The sequence below is a fragment of the Dipodomys spectabilis genome, unplaced genomic scaffold, assembly GCF_019054845.1.
Source record: "Dipodomys spectabilis isolate Male_0828 unplaced genomic scaffold, ASM1905484v1 ptg000118l, whole genome shotgun sequence".
NCBI lineage: Eukaryota > Metazoa > Chordata > Mammalia > Rodentia > Heteromyidae > Dipodomys > Dipodomys spectabilis.
Genome location: NW_024870795.1, coordinates 2,733,531 through 2,748,088, shown reverse-complemented (window position 1 = coordinate 2,748,088; position 14,558 = coordinate 2,733,531). Strand labels below are relative to the sequence as shown.

At 40.1% G+C, this 14,558-nt stretch overlaps 1 protein-coding gene across 3 annotated transcripts in view; it reads right to left on the bottom strand.

Moving 5' to 3' along the window:
- Zbtb40 (zinc finger and BTB domain containing 40) overlaps nt 1–14,558 on the bottom strand; it is a 68,010-nt gene that overhangs the window by 30,375 nt on the left and 23,077 nt on the right. For all 3 annotated transcript variants that reach the window (XM_042688613.1, XM_042688615.1, XM_042688614.1), the window contains exons 2-3: nt 4,283–5,046; nt 3,586–3,719 (exon numbers count right to left, since the gene is read on the bottom strand). In XM_042688613.1, coding sequence (XP_042544547.1) covers nt 3,586–3,719; nt 4,283–4,979 — 831 coding nt within the window. In that variant the 5' untranslated portion in view covers nt 4,980–5,046. The remainder of the gene's footprint in view (nt 1–3,585; nt 3,720–4,282; nt 5,047–14,558) is intronic.

Below are 14,558 nucleotides of genomic sequence, written 5' to 3'. Positions count from 1 at the left end.
CACTCTACCACTTGAACCACAGCTCCACTTCTGGTTTTCTGGTGGTTAGCTGGAGATAAGAGTCTCACAGACTTTCTGCCTGGGCTAGCTTTGAACTGCAATCCTCAGCCTCCTGAGCAGCTAGGATTACAGGTGTGAGCCACTGGCGCCCAGCCTTTGCTTTTTTTTTTTTTTAAACTTAATTTTATTGTCAAGGTGATTAACAGAGGGTTACAGTTACATTGGTAAGGTAGTGAGTACATTTCTTTTTGAACTTGTTACCCCCCTCCCTTTTGCTTGGCTTTTGATTTTATTTTTAAAATTTTGAAGCACTGGGATTTGAACTCAGGGTCTTGTATTTGCTATGTAGGCCCTTTACCACTTCATGCTTTTGCTGTATATAAGTAAGTATGTATTTATGTATTTATGTGTGTATGTATGTATACATGTATGTATGTATGTATAAGGTGTATGCCTGTACTAAGACTTGAACTCAGAGTCTCAAGCTATCCACTTTTTTACTCACAGCTGGCACTCTACCACTTGAATCACATTTCCACTACAGCTTTTATTTATTTATTTTTTTTGATGGGTAACTGGAGATAGTCTTATGGACTTTTCTGCCTGGGCTGGCTTCAATCTGAAATCATTAGCTCTCAGCCTTTTGGATTACAGGTGTGAGTCACTGGCACCCAGTCTCTTAGTTTATTTTTCTTAACAAGGACCTCACATTTATTCCTGGGCGGCCTAGATGGTGATCTTCCTATTTACATTTCCTATATTGCTGAGACAACAGGCATGTACCAGCACATACAGCTTTTATTTACTGCGATGAAACCTCCTGATCTGGAACTGCAATCCTCCCAATCTCTGCCTTCTAAGTAACTGGACTTATAGGTGTGAGCTATATAGCTTAGGCCTGGCATTTTTACTATGAGTCCTACATAAATAATCCTAATAACTTCATGATAACCCTGTGATGTACTGATAACATCCCCATTTTACAAAATTTTTAAAAAACTAAGGTTTATAAAGAGTAAGTTGGTCAAGATCATCATGCTTATAAGTAAAGCTAAATAAACTTTATATCAATACAACAGATCACAGTGATGAGAGGGACTGAACACACAACAATGTGGATAAATCTCAACAAATTATGATAAATAAAAGAAGCTAGATGAAAAGAATCATACATATCATATGATTTCATTTATAAAATACTCTGAAAGATACAAACTAAATTGACAGAAAGGTAATCAATAGTTAGCTAGGGAATGGATGAGTGGAAGGGGACTGGAGGAGGTATTATACAAGGACATGTAAACCACTTGGAGGTAATATCTACTTCTTAGCATCTTGATTGTGGCAACAGTTCCAAGGTATGATAAAAATTTATCAGATTGTACTCTTTAAATATGTACACTTCATGCCAAAAAAACTTCATGCCACAAAGCTGACAGAAGGTAAAAAGAGACAGTGGGAAGGGGAGAATCTAATAGAAAACAGCATTTCCCTAGCTTATAATTAATTAACTTTTGACAATACTAGAGATTGAATGCAGGGCCTCACACTTAACTAGGTAAGAGCTCAATCACTGAGTTACTTCTCAATCCTTCTATTTAAGCTTATTATGGACCAGAACAGAATCAGTTTTAAGCACAGCTAGAGCTAAGGAAGAAATAATCAAAGCCTACCACTAACAAGGCTCTTCTGAAGTATTATTCTCATACTGCTATCTATGAAATGAGGACAAGAGCTGGGCACTGGTGACTCATGCCCATAATCCTAGTTACTCAGGAGGCTGAGATCTGAAGATCACGGTTTGAAGCCAATCTGGGCAGAAAAGTCCATGAGACTCTTACCTCCAAATAACCACCTAAAAGCCAGAAGTGGATCTTTTGGCTTAAGTGGTAGAGCATTAGCGTTGAGCAAAAGCTCATGGGATGGTGTACAGGCCCTGAGTTTAAGCCCTAGGGCTGGCACCAAAAATGAAAAAAAGAGGATCAAAATTGGGGGAAGGGGAGAACAGAAAGAAAATGTTGAATGTATCCATTATAATATCATTTCATGAGCCATCTTACATGTCAGACATACAGACATCAATGTTCTAAGAAAGTAGAAAACACAATCCAAGTTAAGTTCAGAGGGGACACTAATCGCTGTGTGTTTGCCTGATGGAAAGAATAGTATTGCTGTTTTGTGGTCAGAAGAAGCCTTTTGGAGAGGAAGCCTTAGGAGAGAAAATGAAGAGGTGTGTCTAGAAGTGATCAAGACGGATGATAACATAGAGAACATGCAAGGGTAAAAAAAAAAATCAAATGATACAGCATAATTGTTACAAAGATATCAAGGATATCTAACTTGAAACCTCCCAGAGTCATCAGGAGTAACTTAGCCTTGTAAACAGTATGTTTTCCAAGACAACAATTGGTTGTTGTAGCCAACTATGAAGTAATCTGGTTAAAGTCAATACTAGACCTTAATTTTTTTTTAAGTAATCTGCTAGGATTCAGGAAACCACTGATATACTGGAAAGTATCAACTAGTTGAATGAATAGTCCTTAACAGACACTAAATGGCCTACACCAACATGGAGGACCTTCACACATAATTCCCTTGCCATTAGATAAGCAGCCTACTGGGGGTAGGGAGTGCCCTCACTCTGCTGAAGCCTCTAAGCATGGAGAGAGAAGAGAGGCAGGTGTAGTCTAACATGTCTGTGGAGTGGAATCGTGCCAGGTCAGCAGCAGGAGCATGCCAGTGGGGATGGGTCTCAATTGTGTTATGGCAGAACAGCTAAAAAAAATACAGGACAAGCATTGGCAGTGTCCTATCAAGGATACCTAAACATTTTTATACACAAGTAGAGCCATCCTCAGTGTATAACAGGATAGCTCTAAATCAGAATGTGGGCTAGGATTTCATCCCCAGTACCAGACACACAAAAACAGTCAGAAAACTTGGGAATTAAACCCTGCTCCAGGTCTTATGAGCTCTATGCCTCTGCTAAGTTATACCACTTCATTGAAACAATTTTCTCATTTACAAAACAGAAGTGGGAAATTGTACCCTTGATTTTTATATTAAATGACATAAAATATCTACTAAACTTAGCCCTGTGTATATGTTTACCATTATGTTTTTATGTTTAATGATCATGGTATTCTTAAACAGTGGCTGTGGTTTAGTATGTAAGTTGATATTAAATCCTTTCTATACATATTTTGAGTATCTGCTTTTATAGTTTAAGTCTCTGATTTAGGATTATCTAAGGCTAACTTCAGGCTCATTTCATTCTTGATTAATCAAGAAAGAAGAGTGTGATAGGTAAAATATCCTAAATCAAAACTGGTGCTATCAGCTAAGACTCCTGTGGTGCTCAACATATAACTTTCTTCTGAAACTATCTTGCCAATACTTATGCTCAACTGTACTTTAGGGCATAAATGACAAAAAACAAAACAAAACAAAACTCCACAGATTAAAGTTTGAGAAATATGAAACCCTGGATATTTTGCATGTTCATATTTCTTCTCCATAAGGGAAGCTAACAAATTACCCTGATAACATTAAGCTAGAAAACAAATGAAGCTCAGGGGTACCTACCTCCTTCTGTGGGCCTTTAATTTCTGAGCATTCTTCCAGTCTCTTCAAAACATCCTTGGTAACTAAGAGTGCATCTGAGAAGACATTCTCATTTTCTAAGAGAAAATTCAATTGGAAGTGTTTCTTCTCACACTCTGAATGTAGAACAAAACAAAATACAGTGATATGTTACTTTAAATGATTACAAAGTAGTTTCAGCTGTCCAAAAACCTCCAGGTCACAGCCTGTCCATCTACCACACTGGCACTGAGTGGCAGTCAGAGCTTCCCTCACTGCTTCCTCCCTCACTGCTTCCTCCCTCACTGTGTCCTCTGCCTGCTGGAGATAGTGGTAATCATCAGGAGTGGGACATGGTTATTTCAGTACTCTTGTCTGCTTTGTGCTCATACTTAAGACTTCCTTTCCCTCCCCTGCCCCCCCCCCCCCCCATTGTGAAACTTGAGCTCAGGGCCTGGGCATTGTCCCTGAGCTTTTTTGCTCGAAGCTAGTGCTCTACCCCTTTGAGCCACACTACTCCTTCCAGTTTTCTGGTGGTTAACTAGAGATAAGAGTCTTCTGGACTTTTCCTGCCTCGGCTGGCTTAATTCAAACTGTGATCCTCAGATCTCAGCCTCCTGAGGATTACAGGCGTGAGTCACTGGTGTCTGGTTGTAAATATAAATTTAAATGGAACTAAATATAGACTTAAAAGTATTACCTGGTTCTGTGCTTGCCCTTTTTGCTTCACTAAGGGTTTGTCTTACAGGGGAGGGAGGACAAACTTCAGCCAGAAGAGGAGTCTCCACTGGTGTCTCTGTTTCCCCCTGAACCTCCTTGACTGTGGAAGGATCTGTACTCATTTCCTGTGGAACCACATGGATGGTTTCCTGGCTCTCTGCTTTCCCAGTGCTCCCTGCAGTGTTGTGACCCTCCAAAGAAGAAGGGGTCTCCCCGGCACCTTCAGAAGAAAAGACTTCTATATGAGGCTTCTCGGCTTCCTTCCTGCAAGTCTCTGAGGATGGCACCAAGACATCCCTTACTACTGGTCCCTGGACAGAGCAGTTTACAAGGCTAGTTAGAAGATTTTTGCAGCTAACAGCCACATCAAACATCTGCAGGCTATCCGCTAAAGAGATGATTTTGGAGAAGTTGTGCTTGCCCACTGGTAGTTTGCCGGTGTACATCATTTCAAGCAAGAGGGCGAACTCTTCAGGGCTCACCACAGAGGCATCGATGGAAATGGTATCTGTGTTGTCCAGCAGGGTTTTGAAGAGGAGGCTGGCAGCAGCCAGGACGAGCTTGTGAGCCCTGAAGTAGATGGTTCCTATGGAGACAGTGCAGTCACAGAACTGCTGCTCTTTGCACAGTGTGTACAGCTGTAGCAGCAGCTGCTGGCTATAGTTGGGAAGCTCCATGGAGTCAGTTTGGTCCCCAAGTCGTCTCTTCTACTCTCTTTCTAGAGTCCACTTACTGAGGATCAGCCTTAGAGAGAACCATAAAACACTATGTTAAAACTTCATGAGCAGGGACTGGGAATGTGGTTTAGTGGTAGAGTGCTTGCCTACCATGCATGAAGCCCTGGGTTCAATTCCTCAGTACCACATAAACAGAAAAAGCCAGAAATGTCACTGTGGCTCAAGTGGTAGAGTTCAAGCCTTGAACAAAAGAAGCTCAGAGACAGTGCTCAGGCCCTGACAATGCTCAAGTCCCAAGAATGGCTTAAAAAAAACCAAACAACAACAATAAAGCCTTCACAAGTATACAAGAAGGCCTAGCACAAATGCTGACCAATCTCTAAGGCAATTCACTTATTAACAAACGCTGCTTTACTAGAGAGAGTGTGGCAGGTATACTTAATAATATTAATTTATAGTACTTATCATGTGCTTCGCTACAGGAAAGGGACTATACTCAGTATTTTATGTGGCTGATTTCAGTTGATCCTCACAACAAATTGGTAGAAAAGATATTTCATACCCAATTCACAGACCAGACAGAAGCTTAGAGGGCCCCAAAGAAGCAGCAAACAAAGGAAACAAAGGAAAAGCAGCCATGAACTAGCCTGCCATATCCACTGTCTTCAAAGCCCTAGCTGTATTATTGTATGCTACTCTTGTTCCAAAGGAGCTGTCAGCTAAATGGAAGAGGCAAATCCAGACAGACTGAAAACACGATGTCTTCTGTGAATTCAAAATGTCCGTGACATTTGGCAGGAGTCATTGTTCCCCCCTCCACCCTTTATTTCTCACCCGGGTCTCTCCATCAGTTTTTTGTTGTTGTTGGCAGCTCTTCATCACTTTTCTAGCTCCACAGCCTTTCCTGTGAACCCCATGTGTACACTTCCAACCTTGTTTCTGAAACTTTGTATCTCTAAAACTCCTGACATCTTTCCCACTTCACAGCAATTCCATTCTCTAGGTTCAGACTAAAACTCAGGAAGTCATCTGTGACTTTTGTTTTTGCTCATACCATAGATTCCAGCCTTCATATCCCGTTGGCTCTATCTCCAAAACACCTATATGCCAAATCCAGTCACTTCTCATTCCTTTATTGGCTCTGATCTGGTCAGCTCAAACCATTTTAACCTCTTAACTGGATTACTGCAATAATCTCCTAATTGGTCTCTATGCTCTGCTCTTGTCTAGCACTACTCAGCAGAAGTTCATCATTCTTTGCATAAAAGCTTCAAATGGCTTTCAGTCTAAGTAAAAGTCAAAGTCCTTATAATGGCCTACACAACCCTGAATGATCCAGTGGTCATCGATCAGTCTCTAACCTCATCTTGCACCACTCTGCTCCTCATCCACTCAGTTCCCAGCATACCACCTGCCTTCTTGACTTGGAACATCCTGAGGACACTTCAGTGACAGGCTTTGCTTATACACATGCCTGGATGGCCTCTCATTTCCACCAGGTCTCTGCTCAAAGAGGTTGAGCATTCACATCTGAAAATCCAAAATGCTCCATAATAAAAACCTTCTTAAACAACATAATAATACATGTGGAAAATTCCACATCTGAGCTCACGTCAATATTCACTAAATTTACTGTGTAAAATTACCTTCAGGCTCTGTGTACTAGATGTATATGATACTCTGATCACAGCCAGGAGGTCAAGAAGTGATGGCGTACATGAAATATGAAGTTTTCATGTTTAGCTTTTGGTTCTATCTCCAAGATATCTCATGAATATATATGCGAATATTCCAAAATCTTGGGAAAATTTTCTGGCCTCAAAGATTTCTAGGTAAGGAATACTCAAACCTATATTTTTTGTAAGGTGTCTTCTGATCATTTTTCCAAAAAGGAGCTTCCTCTCTAATCTTCTCCCCTAAATATGCACTTACCACCTGCAGATGTATTGCTCTCAGTTGTCTATTATCTACTTCCAGCACTAAAATGTAAGCTTCATTAGGATAAGGTCTTTACCATCTGCTGTATCCCAGCAATGAAAAGTCTGCCTGCCACAATATTGTTGGTTAGCTGGTAGAATGAATCAATAACCAAAGGGAAACATAACGAGATTTGCACATAAAAACCCAGTTTGTGGGCAGGGGATCCAAGAGTTAGAGTAAAGCTTTCAGGAAGAGGTAACAGCCGCCCTGAATCTTAAAAGATACGCAGATACCGATAAGGTAAAAGAGGTAGAAGGAAAAGGCATTCCTGGCAGGGGACACGGCACGAGGCACACAGATAAGCACGTACCCTGAGTGGTGGGGAGAGGATTAGAAGGTGAGATTGTAGAGTGCAGTGATACTAGAATATAAAGCAGGGACTGAGAGAGTCACAACACGCTCAGGGGATCTGGGCACAGAGGGACGCACAGGTCGTGCTTAGGAGCTTGGATTTCCTCCTAAAGACTATGAGAAGCCATTAGAGGATTTTTCACAGGAAAGCCACATGGCCAGATACGCCCTTTAAATATATGTCACTCTGAATTTGAGAAGCTAAAAGATGTTACAGATAGGCTCTACTACTGCAGCAGATGGGGGGAAAAATCAATGAAGGACTGGACGAGAAGCCGTAACAGAGGAGAGAGGCGGATCCAAACACTATTTAGAAAAACTGTCATGACTTGGGAACTGAATGGGAGTGAAGAAAGGAGACACAATTCTCTCAGATTCCTGGTTTGGTGAGTAGGCTAGATGAATTGATTTAGATTCAAAAAAGAGAGCTCAGGGGAGGAGATATCTAGTACAGCTTTGGGTCTGAGGATCCTATGGGGATGACAGAATTGTATAATCTCACTTGTATGAAGAAAGACATGTTAAAAAAAAGTATTTGCCTTTATAAGAAAATTATAGCTGGTTTTTGTTTCATTCACCTCTATTTTTTACATTTTCTGACATTTGAAACTGACACATAAAAATAGAAATAAAAATATTTTCAAGACCTAACACTTCTGGGGCTTAGTAATTAAAATGCTGAAAACTTAACAACTCTTCTCATTTTTGACAGAGAACACAGATCACAGGCTTTCTCCCAAAAATTGGGAGCAGGCAGAAACAGAGAAACACAACTCAATGACTAAAAACTCAGAGCAAAAATCTTCTGTGGGAACAAGCATCAGGCTAGGAAAACCTGAATTGTAATTGACGAATTGCCAGAGGTCAAATGTCCACAACTCTGAGAGTTAAAAGATCTAGAGAGACCTAGTCACAGGATGCTCCTGTGACGGAAGCTATTCTGAAATATGCCAACATACTCTGCTCTTAGCAGAGAAACCATTTTATCAGGATCTACTCTGCTGGGATTTTATTAGAACCACCTATCTAGGAAAAGAAATACCCAACTCCAATTCTCAAGTCATCCATTCCACTAGGGAACAAATAACCTGAGAAGTATTGGTGAAATCTACAGCAAAGCACAGAGCATTTTAGGGAGTGGAAATGTTATATGTATCTATAATTGTAGATCTATCATAAAAATTTATGTTTATCAAAATTCAAGACCTAGAGTGAGCCTTAACATAAACTATGGACTTGTAGGTTAGATGGATGCATGGGCAAAAGTTCAGTGCACGTTAAGAAATGTACCACTGTGAGATGCAGTGTTGATGTGGAGGGACTGTATATACAGCAGGGACAGAAAGAATATACAGGAACTCTACTTCTGCTTAATTTCACTGTGTACTTGACACTGCTCTAAAAATTATGCTTATTAATAAAAATAAAAATTTCTAAAAAGGGATAAACATTCTTTTTTGTGGAGCACATGGGAAGCAAAGATGGCGCAGGGAGGGGGTTGAGTGGGCAGAGCCTAATTTACTGGAGAGCACATGGCCAGCCAAGATGGCTCTGGGAGGGGTTGAGTGGGCAGACCCCAATTGATCTTCTGATCAGTGCCTAACCAGCCCGTGAGGGCTCAGGTGAATGATAGGGTGTGACCTTGACAGTGATTGGTTCCTCTTCCTCCCTTACCATACCACCCACCCTTGTTGTCTTTAAAAGGGGCTGCTCTCTGTTAATAAACGAGTTTTTCTACCTGCTGGATTTGGCTCCCCGCTGTGTCTGATTGTCTCCTGGGCTGAGGGAGGCTAGGGAACGGGCGAGCGCCGCACTTACCTTTCCTCGGACCCCGTCCGTCTTTCGTGGGACGGACGAAGACCCAACACTTTTTCAGTTCTAGACACCCTAAACCACATTTACATCATGTAGCTGCATTGCTAGGCATTCATTAAGTCATATACTTGCTTCAGCTTGCTGAAGAAAACTTCTGAGAATATCTAACCCTACTGTTTGGGTTATCAGTAATATTAAAAATTTATAGATTTTAAAAATAGATGAACAGGACTAGAGGTATGGCTCAAATGGTAGAGGGCTTGCAAAGCCCTGGGTTTGATACCCAGTACCACCAAAACTAACTTTTGGCAAAATGGCACACCGAACTAATATAAGTTTATATCTTTTCTCCCACTATAGATACACTAGATAAGATGAAATGCTTCAAAATGACAGTCAAGTTGTTTATTTTCATTTTTCTTTTCTTTGTTGTCAGTTGTGGGGTTTGAACAAAATGAAACATAAAATTACAAATGCAATGAATCATATGGCTTCACCATGAAAGAAAGCCACTATATGAAGGAAAACAGGAGAAATAGCATATCCAAAAAGTGAAAACCATAAAAATTATAGAATACTATAAAATGCTACAAATTGTGCTTAATTTTCTCAAACAGATAAATTAAAATCATAATGAAATAAGACAGTGTGAAAAAAGAATAGGTAGATGTGAAAAAAATTTCATCGATAAATTAGAGTGAACACAGTGAAAGATAAAATTAGTGAGTATGAAGAGAAGGCTGAGAAAACTGCTCTGAAGGTAGCAGTGTTAAAAAGACAGAAGGTATGAAAGAAAGCTAAGGGTCATGGACTAGAAACTGAGAGGCTGGGAGTGCATTTCAGTCAGTATTCCAGATGGAGAGGACATGTGGAGAAGCAATCTCAAGGCATAATTTCTGAGACCTTTCCCAAATTAAATACAGATATAAACACCAGTCTTCAGAATGAAAATTTCAAAAATAGCAACAACACAGAAAAAAGAATTTAAGTGAATCAAGAAAAAGAGAATGACAAGTAGATGAATAGACCTCATTATTAATGATAAGATGTCAGAAGAAACGGAGCAACAGTTTTCAAATATTAGGTGAAATACCAATCAACCACATATCTACAAGCTACTAAACAATCATTAGAGACTGTGTTTCAAATTAGTAGTCTCAGGAACTTCTCACTGAGAGAATTAACTATAGGAGGGAAAATAAGCCAGAGAGAAAAGTTAATGTGTATGAGACAAATAGCAAGCAGCAAGCAGAGAAATTGCTAAACATCCCATCCACTAAAATAGCTAAAAACCAGAAAGACTGGTAACATCAAATGTTAGTGAAAATACTGGGTAACTGAAGCTCTCATATACTATTGGAAGTGTAAAATGGTGTAGCTACTTAAGGAACTGTGCTACTTCTTCTAATGAAGAATAAACTACTATGCATACAACATGGACAAGTCTTCAAAATATGTTACATCAAAGAAACCAGAGCACATAGAAGAGCACATACTATATAGTTCAATTATAGAAAGTAGAAACATGGGCAAAACTATGTTACTGTGATAAAAATAAAATAGTGGTTGTAGAGGTATTTGGAAAAGTAGCTAAATGGAGAGATCCAAAACTTCGAGTAGTAACAACTTGCCCATAGCTTCTATTTCCTTATATATTAACATACACACTTAACAAACAGTAAATCTGTTAGTTTTTTGGCACTCTTGTCTGCTAAACTCACCAAATCCTAGTTTTCTTTCTTCTTTTTTCTTTTTTTGTCTGTTGTGGGGCTTGAACTCTGGGCCTGGATGCTGTCTGTCCCTCAGCTCTTCAGCTCAAGGCTAGTGCTCTGCCACTTGAGCTACAGTACCACTTGTGTTTTCTGAGAGGTTTATTGGAGAGAAGAGTCTCTCGGACTTTCCTGCCAGGGCTGGTTTTGAACCACGATCCTCAGATCTCAGCCTCCTGAATAGCTAGGATTACAGGCGTGAGCTACGGGCACCAGCCTTCCTAGTCTTTCAACTTCCACGTTTTACTTTGTTTCACTGAGGCAATGGGATAGTAAAGTTTAAGGGTATAAACCTCAGCATCAAACTGCTTAATTTTGAGCTCTACTCTGCACACACTAGCTATGTGACCCTGGGTAAGTTACATAACTACTCTGGGCTACATTTTATATGTAAAATGGAGATAACAAAAGTATGCATTACACAGCACAGGGAAGAACAGTGTCGGACACAGTAGTTAGCATTCATTATTTGGTAACGACTGTGATTACCATTTTTCTACCTTGTTCATATTTTTCCATATCCATTTAAAAATAGTCTTTGACATACAATGGAAGAAACAGTCTCTTCAACCACTGGTGCTGGGAAAACTGGGCGGCCAACATGCAGAAGACTAAAAGTGGAACCCAGCCTATCACCATGTTGATCAACTCAAAATGGATTAAAGACCTTAACATTAACCTGAATCTCTGAAACTACTGCAGGACAGAGTAGGAGAGACACTTGAACTAATAGGCACAGGAAGGAACTTCCTGAACAGAGTCCCAGGGTCACAACAAATTGGAGAGAGACTCAACAAATGGGACTACCTTAAAATAAAAAGCTTCTGCACAGCTAAAGCTATCGCAACCAAGCTAGAAAGACAAACAACTAATTGGGAAAAAATATTTACCAGCAATATATCAGACAAGGGGTTAATATCCAGTATATACAGGGAACTCAAGAAACTAATCCCTCCCAAACCTAACAAACCAATTACTAAATGGGCAAGGGAACTAAAGAGAGACTTCTCAGATGAAGAAATAAAAATGGCAAAGAAACACATGAGGAAATGTTCACCATCCCTGGTTGTGAAGGAAATGCAAATAAAGACAACCCTGAGATACCACCTTACCCCAGTCAGAATGTCCCACATCCACAAGTCAGCCAACGACAAATGCTGGAGGGGATGCGGAGAAAGAGGAAGCCTATTGCACTGCTGGTGGGAATGTACACTTATACAACCACTTTGGAAAGCAGTCTGGAGGGTCCTCAGAAAGCTAAAGATTGACCTCCCTTATGACCCAGTCATACCACTTCTAGGCATCTACCCTGAACAACAGGAACCAATATACAAGGACATGTGCACCTCCATGTTTATTGCAGCACTGTTCAAAATAGCTAGGATATAGAAACAACCCAGATGCCCCACCACAGATGAATGGATCAAAAAACTATGGTATCTATACACAATGGAATATTATGCAGCCATTAGAAATGACAAAATAATGGTAGGGAAATGGATGGAGCTAGAAGAAATCATGTTGAGCGAGGTAAGCCAAGAGCAAAGAGACAAACGGTACATGGTCTCCCTGATAAGTGGATGTTAAATCCAAAATGTTAAGTGATACGACAAAATTAACAGGACTTAAGAAACAAAGAACTTCCACTCATCTGGTCGAACCACTACTAAATAACCCCATGCTGCTGATCACATGTATAGTGTATAATGTGTACACTGTTATATGTTATAGACCATGATAGACAATTTGCTCCAGGAAAGTTAGAATGGGTTTGTGACTTTAAATGAGCATCACTGTCCCACGATACTGTGAAATTTGGGAAATTATGTAATCACTTAATCACAATAAAAAAAAAAAAACCCACCAGAAAACTAGAAGTGGCGCTATGGCTCAAGTGGTAGAGTATGAGCCTTGAGCTGAATTGCTCAGGGACAGCTCCCAGGCCTAGAGCTCAAGCCCCACGACTGACCAAAAGAAAAAAAAGAGAGAGATCTTTCATGTGATTATTTCTAACATATTTATAAGATTATGTCTTTGTTGCTTTGTATGTCCCTCCCCCATGGTATAACCCCTGCTTTCACTATATATGATGTTGGTATATGTGGAGGGGAAGGGAAAAAACAAATCATTAAAACAGGGATACAGGAGGACCCATTGCAACAATGAGATGTACAAGTCGTTATGTCGAAAAACAACTTTACAACTTTGGTGGGGGGGGACGAGGTGGGGGGAGAATGCGAAGGGATGGGAAGGGGAAACAAAGGAGGAGGCTACAATGCTTGATAAGAAATGTACTCATTATCTTGCCCATGTAATTGTAACCCCTCTGTATAGTATTTTCACAATAAAAAATACGTGGCTCAGTGGTAGAGCACTTGCCTTGCATGCTTGAGGCCCTGGGTTTGATTCCTCAGCACCACATAAGAAAAAAGCCGGAAGTGGCGCTGTGGCTCAAGTGGTAGAGTGCTAGCCTTGAGCTGAAGAGCTGAGGGACAGCGCCCAGGCCCAGAGTTCAGGCCCCACGACCGGACCCCTCCCCCCCCCCCAAAATAAAAATAAATAAAAATAGTTTTTGAATTTTAGGTATACCAACACAAGTCAGTCATCTTTTTAATTATATAACATATATTAAAATGGCCTGTAACTACCACACTCACAGGGTAGGGATCCATGGGGGACTAGAGGAGGGAGTATAGTTCATTTGCCTAGTATGAATGAACCTAAGTTCAATACCCAGTAACACACAGGCGCTAGGGGGCGGGGGGCGGGCGGGGGGGCCAGGGAGGGGAGGGAAGAAGGGGAGAGTGTGTATGTAATAGAAGCTAAATAAGTGTTTACAAACCAAGAAAGACAGTACAGAAAAGGTTATTAATGTAGTAGTAGGGAAAAGAAAGGCATAAAGTACAGTAAACAGAAAGTAAGTTCAGATGGTAGAAGTACACGCAAAAGTATTAATAATCACAGAGAAAAACACCAGGTAAAAACGTTTTTATTCAAAGGCAGAAATCTGTTTATACTTTTTAAAAACCAACTATATGTTGCTTATCAGTATGTGGGCGTGTTTATACTTAAAATAGTACTAAGCATACAATAGCCACTGTGTTAGCGACTGTTACCAAACAAACTTATAAAATCATCTTCATTCATCTGCTAGAGTATCTTTCTATAAATAATTAGACGAATTAATTAAACTAATTAACCCTTACACACCACTTTTGGGTACAGGTTCTAGTGTTAAATAAATGTATGTAACCATGCGGGCTAAGCCAGTAATTGGGGAACTACTGAAATGTACTGCAGATGCTAAACTCGACTTTGCTCATCTAACCACTAGCCTCTAACATATATTTTGCTGTGTAAATATATATTAACTTCCTTTGCAAAGAAGCTGAATGGGAAGAGAGAATAGAGCACTAGTGGAAATGCAATGTAAGTATTCTTTCAGAAGTAAGAAAGCATGCAGAACACAGCATGTTGCAATCTCTCGGACCTGTAGATTGACACACAACCAAAATTATGTTATTAAGCTTGAGAAAATTGTTAAAGTCCTCATGGGAAAAACTTTTAAGCAACAACAACAATGAAAAGCACCAGAAAGATAAATGCCCTTCAAAGGAACAATATTAAGGCCTTCAGAAGAGACTATACTGATAGAGAATAAATA